This window comes from Helianthus annuus, chromosome 8 (genome assembly GCF_002127325.2).
Source record: "Helianthus annuus cultivar XRQ/B chromosome 8, HanXRQr2.0-SUNRISE, whole genome shotgun sequence".
NCBI classification, from domain to species: Eukaryota; Viridiplantae; Streptophyta; class Magnoliopsida; order Asterales; family Asteraceae; genus Helianthus; species Helianthus annuus.
In genome coordinates, this window is record NC_035440.2 from 139457452 (window position 1) to 139466674 (window position 9223).

The 9223-nt window shown below is 37.0% G+C and overlaps 1 protein-coding gene across 1 annotated transcript; it reads left to right on the plus strand.

Moving 5' to 3' along the window:
• The first annotated feature begins 3142 nt into the window (after window positions 1-3142).
• On the plus strand, window positions 3143-8590 carry LOC110873618 (flavonoid 3'-monooxygenase). Its single transcript, XM_022122577.2, has 3 exons — window positions 3143-3634; window positions 3839-4288; window positions 7849-8590. Exons 1-3 carry the CDS (start codon window positions 3191-3193, stop codon window positions 8491-8493), a joined length of 1539 nt encoding a protein of 512 aa, XP_021978269.1. The 5' UTR covers window positions 3143-3190; the 3' UTR covers window positions 8494-8590.
• The last annotated feature ends 633 nt before the right edge of the window (window positions 8591-9223 follow it).

Below are 9223 nucleotides of genomic sequence, written 5' to 3' on the forward strand. Positions count from 1 at the left end.
TTGTGATATGTGATATAGCGTGTGAAAGTATGCGAATATATGCGAAATAGCGTTGTAAGCGATATAGTTACATTATGATCCGAATCTCTGGTGCTAGGCGTAACGAGTGTAATGAGAGTAACAAGCACGAAGGTGCGGGTTGTTACACCGGTGTTGCCTTCAGGTAGTGTAGGACCCTCATAGCAGCATCCATGTGCACTTGTCGAGGGTCCAAAGTGAACTGGCTTGAAGATAAAGTAATCGGCCAACCAATCTTCGGTACTTGCTAGCATTAACACGAGCATCCTCTTCACCTTTATCGAGCTTTATGTTCGGTTCCATCGTGAAGGTGCACTATTGGCTCATGTGATCCTTCCTGAAGAGCAGATGATACAAAGCCAAAACTCGTGTCGTTCTAGTGTTATCGGGTCTTGTGTTGACTGAGTTGATCAGCAGTTGACCAGGTTTGACTTAGTTGACCAGGTTTGACTGAGTTGACCACCCTCTCCCCACTGCAACCGTTCAAGCAACCATTTTTTCCGTTAACCTAGCCAAGCCACTAAAAGAAAAAGCATAAAAACCAAGCCGGAGACTTGAAAATTACAGAAGAAGGGGTCGGAGAACTCACTGGAACGTCGCCGGAAAATAAAAACACTTGAAAATGAGTAGAAATGCTTCTAGTAGGCCGATCTAAATATCCCCAAAGTGAAAAGTTCGAAATGTGTTCGCCTAAGTTTGGTTTGAACCTCGTCGGAGTTGATGCACAACTCAATCGGCTTCGATTTTCAATAAACCGACACCGCCATCACGTCGAGAACGTTTGGTTTAGTGGGGATAGGGTATTAGCTCGAAAAGAAAGTAGCCAGAAAATGCCTCCCCCGCTACCGAAGGCTGCTGCGGCGGCGTCGCTCATCCCCGGCAGTTGCCGGACCTTGCTGGCAATTCGCCGGCACTTCGTCGGAAGTTCGTCGGCGCCGGATTCTTAACCGGCCGGAATTTTTGTAGACATAGAGAGTGAGAGAGAAAATGAGGTTAGAGAGAGAGAGAGTTATGTTGAAAATAAGAAAAAGAAAAGGGAAATTGTTTATATATGTGGATTTTTGTAGGCGTGAGCTTTTTTGTGGACTGGGCCCAAAGCCCGTTTCTTGTGTTTTTGAGCGGCCCGATCACATTTCTGAAGCCGTTTTCTCACCCGAACTTGATAAGCTGTCGTAAAATATCATTTTAAGATCAAAAGTATGAAAAATGGTGTCGGTATTCGACGTTTGACGCGTTCATTCGTCGGTTGCGTTAAAATCGCGTAAAATGCTTCGGTTGTCGTTTTCAATCCGTTTTTCGATCCGATTTCGACCGTGGTCACTAAAATTCGATTACGAAGCTAAATTTATCATAATATTTCGGTTTTGAAGGCAATAGACGAGTCCGATGTTTTCATTTCGTTGCCGGTGCGTTCTTACAGTCGCGATTTTCGTTCACGTATGCGTTTTGTGACCTTCGAAAGTGTGATAATTTCGCAAAACCAAATGCATATGTTTAAATTATACGTATAAAATTCTTATTTGTTGGCGTTGTTAGTATTTTGTCTGGTGTCAGTACGTTACCGCTTATCGTTCAGCAGTCTTCCCGCAAATCAACATTCGCGTACTATAAAGTTGGATAGACGTTCCTAGGCACTCCAAAAGGCCTAATTAGGTTAATTTATGTCTTAAACACTATTTATTATCGTCCTAATGTTTGTTATCCACGTAATTAAAACCTGAAAATTACTGGTTGTCACGATCTCTAGATAAAATAATGCTTTATATCCCTTTATGGAAAAGTCTAATGGATTTTTTCGAGATGTTTGTTTGTGTATGCAGATTGTTGCATTTTGTTCCTGTGAAGCAAAGTAGCTGTGAAATGATGAATTACTATGAAGTTTAAGTGAAGAGGAGTGTAATTAGATACATGGTGGAAACCTCATTTCTACATTATAGACAGAGTTTGAAGATTGTTATGCAAATGTTGAATTAGGGTTTACTCAAGTGCTAACATTTTTGAAGATTTGGTGATTAGATGCATCAGCTTATGGGTAGTCTGTTGCTGACACAAGCTATTGAAGCTGAAGCAATCCAAAGACCAAAGACTATATGAAGACTGCAAGATGACTAAAGACAAAATTGCCCTATGAAGCTATTGTCAAGGGGGGTCTGTTGGTGCATATTTGTGACAACAACTTTTAGATTTTGGTCTTTGGATATCTTGTAATTAGTAAAACGTTAAACGATTTGAGGGTTTAGCTTTGTAATATAGTTAGTTAATAGTGATTGGGCCAAACCAAACACATATTAGGTGTGTGGTAGGCGAATTGGGCCTGTCCAATTCGAAAGTCTGTGTGAAACCAGCCCAACATGCATGTTTTGTGTTATATAAACATTGCTATGCATTAGAGTTAGGGTTAAAAATTTCAAAACAAGTTTTAGAGAGTTAGAGAGAGTGAGAATTCGTAGGAGAGAAACTAGGACGAATTTAGGAGTGCCTAGGATCTAGGTTGATTGTAAACTGCAAGTTTGATAATCAATAAGATCGGTTTAATTGTGACTTCTGTTTCTACTCGTTTACGTAATAATCTAATCTATAGGATTCCCCACTCTAGGTTATATAGATAATTATGTGAAGATCTAAGACGTTAAAGGAACATACATTTTTACTATCCGTACAAGGCCCTCGAATTCTCAGAAACGAGCTTAAATAAAAATAAATTAAGATACCTCTAAGTTTTTCTACTATATACACCAGTGCTTTGAGCACAATGTAGGCCAAAGTCTATAAACTTTGCCATGTGAATTATAACACCCACAGTCCCACACATTGTGGGTGGTTTAAAAGCATGGGGCTGTGTACTAAGCTTTTTTATCTCACAATTTTGTTTTCTTTAATACCATACATTTGTTAACCTTTAGTTAAGAAAAATCAAATACTTAGTTTTTGTTTATTTTATGTTCAACTTTTTGATATAGTATTTTCTGAAATCGTAAACAAATATAATATTTCCGGGTAGTTGTCATGCAAATGACTCATATTCAACGGAAATCATCAACCCACATGCAACCCCCATTCTCACCACACACTCTACCAACCTTTACAAAAGTACATGCAGAGAGGTTTATATAAACAGCACACTTTTCGTACCGACCTACTCCCAATCCCAACCCCAACCCCCGTACATAAAATGACCATTCTACCCCTGCTGCTCTACACCTCCATTACCGCCTTCATACTCTACCTCCTGTTTAACCTACGCACCCGTCGCTCTAACCGCCTCCCACCGGGCCCCACCCCATGGCCGATCGTCGGAAACCTACCGCACCTCGGCACCATTCCGCACCACTCGCTGGCGGCGTTGGCGGCAAAATACGGCCCCTTGATGCACCTCCGGCTAGGCTTCGTTGATGTGGTTGTTGCCGCCTCTGCGTCAGTTGCTGCGCAATTTTTGAAGGCTCATGACGCCAACTTCGCCAGCAGACCGCCGAACTCCGGTGCGAAGCATATTGCGTATAATTATCAGGATCTCGTGTTCGCACCGTACGGTCCGCGGTGGCGCATGCTTCGGAAGATCTGCTCCGTGCACCTGTTTTCTGCTAAAGCACTCGATGATTTCCGTCATATTCGCCAGGTTTTTGTTTTTTAAATTCGCGATTTCTTGTGATTTGATTCATAATTTCAATTCGTGTGTGATTTCTTCTACGATTAGTCTCTTTTCATGTCATTTGATTCAGAATTTCAAATCAGTGTGTGATTTTTCTCCGATTCGTGTGTGATTTCATCACGTGTGATATTTGATTTGAATCGTGTGTGATGTGGAATTTTGAACATGTAGGAGGAGGTAGCAATACTCACGCGCGCATTAGCCGGTGCCGGAAAATCTACAGTAAAATTAGGTCAATTACTCAACGTGTGCACCACGAACGCATTAGCGCGAGTGATGTTAGGCCGGAGAGTGTTCGGTGACGGTAGTGGAGGCGGTGATCCGAAGGCGGATGAGTTTAAAGATATGGTGGTTGAGTTGATGGTGTTGGCCGGAGAATTTAATATTGGTGATTTTATTCCGGGGCTTGACTGGCTGGACCTGCAAGGGATTACGAAGAAGATGAAGAAGCTGCACGCACAATTCGATTCGTTTCTTAATGTGATTCTGGAGGAGCATAAGTCCGGCAAAGGTGGCGGGTCGGGGCATGGTGACTTGTTGAGCACGCTGATTGGACTCAAGGAGGATGCTGATGGAGAGGGAGGGAAGCTTTCAGATGTCGAAATCAAAGCTTTGCTTCTGGTATGTTCCTAATGCGGTTAACTCGCTCTGTGAATTTGGTTGGGATCGGTTTATTAGGGTATGGGCACTTTTAGTGAAGAAAAAAAAACAAAATGCCTAATACGATACCGCCATAAAAATGAGTACTGGTATTAATTCTGATATTCGTACCGATACCAAACCGATGTCCGATGTCCGGTATCAGTTCAGTTCGTGGCAGTAGCGGTACTGTAACGACAATCACCATAACTTGAGACTAAAAAATATCATATGTTTGATAAAAATATCTTTTTAACAAAATATGTGTGAGAATGTTGAAAAAAATTAAACGCCCCTACCTATTCTGCATTTTATTTGAGCAAAGAATGTAAATTATTAGCGAAAACTTAAATTTATTGAAAAATAAATGAGTTAAAGTATTATGTCATTTAACCTATAATAAAAAAAAATAAAACCTTAAAAAAATAAATGAGTTAAAGTCTTATGTCATTTAACCTATAATAAATAAAATAAAACCTTAAAACTAATTAATTTGTATAATAAATGTTATTTTACCACAATAAGTAATAAGTAATACTAAGGTTGTTTTTATATCCATTTAATAATTAGTATGACCACCTTGGTACTTGCTTTAATTGTGATCAGGACATGTGATAACTGTCACGTTATGCATAGTGCTGTGATGCTGTACAGAAACCCTGTTTCTTTGTTACACGTTAACTATATATCATTTACTGACTTTATCACTACTCACAAAATTCATTATTCATTTTTTTTTTTACTTTTTAACTCTATACTATAGTTTTTAACTTTTACTAAGACCACCCATAGTGAGGCGTGTTTTTTAAAAAAAATTCAAAAAAAACGCCCCAAAACGCCGTCCCCCCACTACACCGGGCGTTTTTTGGGCGTTATAATTGACAATTTTGAATGTTGGCGTTTTTATTTAAACGCCCGAATTTGGTTTCATTCTCTGACATGCATTTGACTTTTTTGGCCCACCCTCACTTTTCATCTTGGTTCCTCCAATCACTTTTGCCTCTTTTGTCTGACATGCATTTGACTTTTTTTTTCATTAAAAATAATAGGGGCATTATAATTCTTCACCACTACACCACTTTATGCTATAATGCCCCATGCTGACTGGGATGACACGTGTCGGATAATGCCCATGGTGGGGGCATTATAATTCTTCACCACTACACATGTTCTAATGTGTCACAAATAATAATTTATTAATGTTTAACCCTTATACTTTTCTACTTTGGTCATAATATTTTTTACGGTTTAACGGGCCTTTCGCAACATGCTGGTCATAAGTCGACTTAGTTATTTTTTTCTATGTTTTACACTTCGGTCTGTTTTTAAGAGTTAACACGCCACAACGCACGTGTATGGTTTAAAGTTTTTACGTCTACCTTTTTTGTTCGTTATAACAGTCCTGCCGCAAAGTGTGGGTTCTAAATCCTAGTATACAATTTATCTTGTGCATGATTATATGAACATAGAGATCTGATATATTACCTATAACTACAAACATCGTCCTTCCTTTTTGTATTTAACTTTTAAATTTTTAGATTCGCTAATATACGTGTATGACCCCTTTGTTTTTAAAAAAGTTTTTTTTATTAGTTAGCCTTGTTATGGGTATGTTTGGCATGAAGCTTTTAGAAGCTTTTAGCAGCTTCTAGATTTAAGCTTTTAAAAAAAAGCTCATACTCAATAAAAAGATTTGTTTTGTTGAAGGAGCTTGAAGCTTTTAGGTTGAACGCTCCTACTAGTAGCGTTTAGAAGGTCCTACAAGTTTTTAGGGAAAAATGACTATTTTAACCTCTAAAGATAATGAACTTTTTAGTTATGTTTTGAAGTTACGTCCATTTTGGTCATATTTTATTAAAAGCTCTAGATACTCTGCCAAACACCTAAATATATCTAAAAAGATACAGTCAACAGCTACCAGCTACAGCTACCAGCTACAGCTACCAGCTACCAGCTACCAGCCACTAGCCAACAGCTTCCACGCACCAGCCACCAGCTACTTTTGCCAAACATACCCTACCTTATATGCGTGTTTAGTCCATCTGCTTTAACTTTAGCAGTTTACATGTTTAGTGCATCTACTTTTATTATTTTTAGTAATTGATCGTCGCTTTTTGTATTTTTATTTTAAACCTTCAACTTCGCTAATATAGGTGTTTAGCCCCTATGTTTTTAGAAAAAAAAATTATTTTTGTTGGTCAACTTTGTTTATTTGCGTGTTCAAACTACATGGAGGGGAATAGTGTCAGGCAGCTGTCTGGCACTTCCCCATTGGTCTAGCCAAATTACGATCTTGTCTCATTTAAATTTACAATTTGTCATTGGTTTTTTTTATTTTTTCTCTTAGTCAAATTACGATTTTGCTCTCAGATCAAATTTACAGTTTTGCCATCGTTCTTGTTTTTTTCCCTGTTAAATTGTGATTTTGCCCCTGGTGTAAAATTATAGTCATGCTATCGTTTTACTTTTTTTGACAACACTATAGTAGTGTTTTAATTTAATTGGTTGAATCGTTGTAATTTTTATTTGTGCTAGACGGCTGTCTGGCACACGCTCATTTGTAATGAAAAATTACATTTCTGTCCCCAGTTTAAAATTATAGTTTTTTATCGTTTTAGTTTTTTTTAGCAAAAGTATAGTAGTGTTTTGTTTTAATTAGTTGACTCGATGTAATTATTTTTGAGATGGTGTTATGGTAGTATGTACAGGTAATCGAAAACAGACATACATGTTATGAGTAAGAAATATTCGGCTTAGTGCCCCGCAACGCGTATAGGCAAAAACTACTATATATACATATAGCTCTGGTATAACTATTTTACTTCATACTCTAGAATTTTATAGTAAACAATCATATTTTATACAAGATTATCTAATTACTTTGGATTGTTTATTCATAAAGTGAAAAATAAATAATTTATAAGTTAACATTAACATTAACAAATATGTAATATTAAATAATCAGTTGTTATAATACTACTATTCAACACAACACAATAACGTGCAACAAAAGTTATATCGTAGTTTACTTTTTTTTAATGGCAAATTTGAATCACTAACGGACTACCGGAGTATCACCGTGCCACCAGCGGAATCACCGGATTATATCCATCTTCTAGTAAATAATATCTATATACTAATTCAGCAGTAAACCCAATAAATCTGAGAAAAAACCCTCTTTTGTGAAAATCGTACCCAAAATCTAATGGTCTCAAGCTTTATCTTACCATTAAGATGTCACTAACATGGGCTATGTCGTAGTTTACCTAATTACAAATTTGTCGATTTTGCATAATTATGTTATATAGCTTTCTAATTATTTAATAATTTTTTTATATCTACTTTTGGCGTCTTTTTATATTCAACAGTAACCAACTATATTATGTAGCTTTTTTTAAGACAGATTTCAACCATATTACGTAGTCAAATTATTAAAAGATGTAAAAACCGGTAATTCGAGTTTTATATAATATAGGAGTATATTAAAACTAACAGTTTCTATATTTATTTATTAACTAAATCTTGATACATGGATGTTCCAGAACTTATTCGTTGCAGGAACCGACACATCGTCTAGTACAGTGGAATGGGCAATAGCCGAACTCATTCGCCATCCACAACTACTAAAACAAGCCCAAGAAGAAATGGACAACATAGTTGGTCGAGAACGACTTGTAACCGAATCAGACCTAGGCCAACTAACATTCCTCCAAGCTATTGTAAAGGAAACCTTTAGGCTCCATCCTTCAACACCACTATCCTTGCCGAGAATTGCATCTGAGAGTTGTGAAATTGATGGGTATTACATTCCCAAGGGATCCACCCTCCTTGTTAATGTGTGGGCCATTGCCCGAGACCCAAAAATGTGGACAAACCCACTTGAATTCCGACCCTCACGGTTCTTACCTGGAGGTGAAAAGCCCAATGTTGATGTTAAAGGAAATGATTTTGAAGTAATACCATTTGGGGCTGGACGAAGGATTTGTGTGGGTATTAGCTTAGGGTTGAGAATGGTTCAGTTGCTTGTTGCGACATTGGTCCAGACCTTTGATTGGGAATTGGCTAATGGGGTACATCCGGAGAAGCTCGACATGAATGAAGCCTATGGGCTAACCCTTCAAAGAGCAGAGCCCTTATTGGTACACCCAACGCCGAGGCTCGCTCCTCAGGTATATGAAAGTGGTTAAGGAGTAACTTGTCGTTTGGAAAATTAATAATTTTGTATTTCCACTTTTAATTTTTAGCAATTGTATTTTCTGTTATCAACGTCGTCGTTTATATTCATTATTAGGTTATAACCCCGTGTATACACGGGTTAAATAAATGAATTTTATATACTAAATAATAAAACAATATATTTTTAAAAACCTTATTTATTGCAAGTGTTGAATAAATGTAATTTTATATATTAAGAGGGTGTTTGAGGTTGAGTTTTGAAGGAGATTTTTAGATTATTGAGTTTTGAAATCGTAAATAATTAGTTTTGAGTGTTTGGGTAAAAAAATTAAAAAAAATTGATTATTTGCGTTTAGGAAGTTACAAAACGCAGTTTTCCAAAAGCAGCTCCCCCCTACTACAACAAAACGCAGTTTTCCAAAAATTGATTATTTGCGTTTAGAAAAAGATTTTCACTTGTTTATTTTTTTAAATATATATTTTGCAAACACTCAAATAGTTGAGTATCTGATTATTATGATAGCAAGCAACATAATCAAATCTAAACACTATCTTTCAACATCACGTTTTGTTACAGTTAATTATATCTGATTCTGATTATTCAAAACGCATAATCTATTTTCAAAACTCAACCTCAAACACCCTCTAAATAATAAAAAGTTATCTCTACAGGAAGTATATTGTACGGGTTGAATAAATGCAATTTTATATACCAAATAATAAGAGAGTTATATCTTTAAA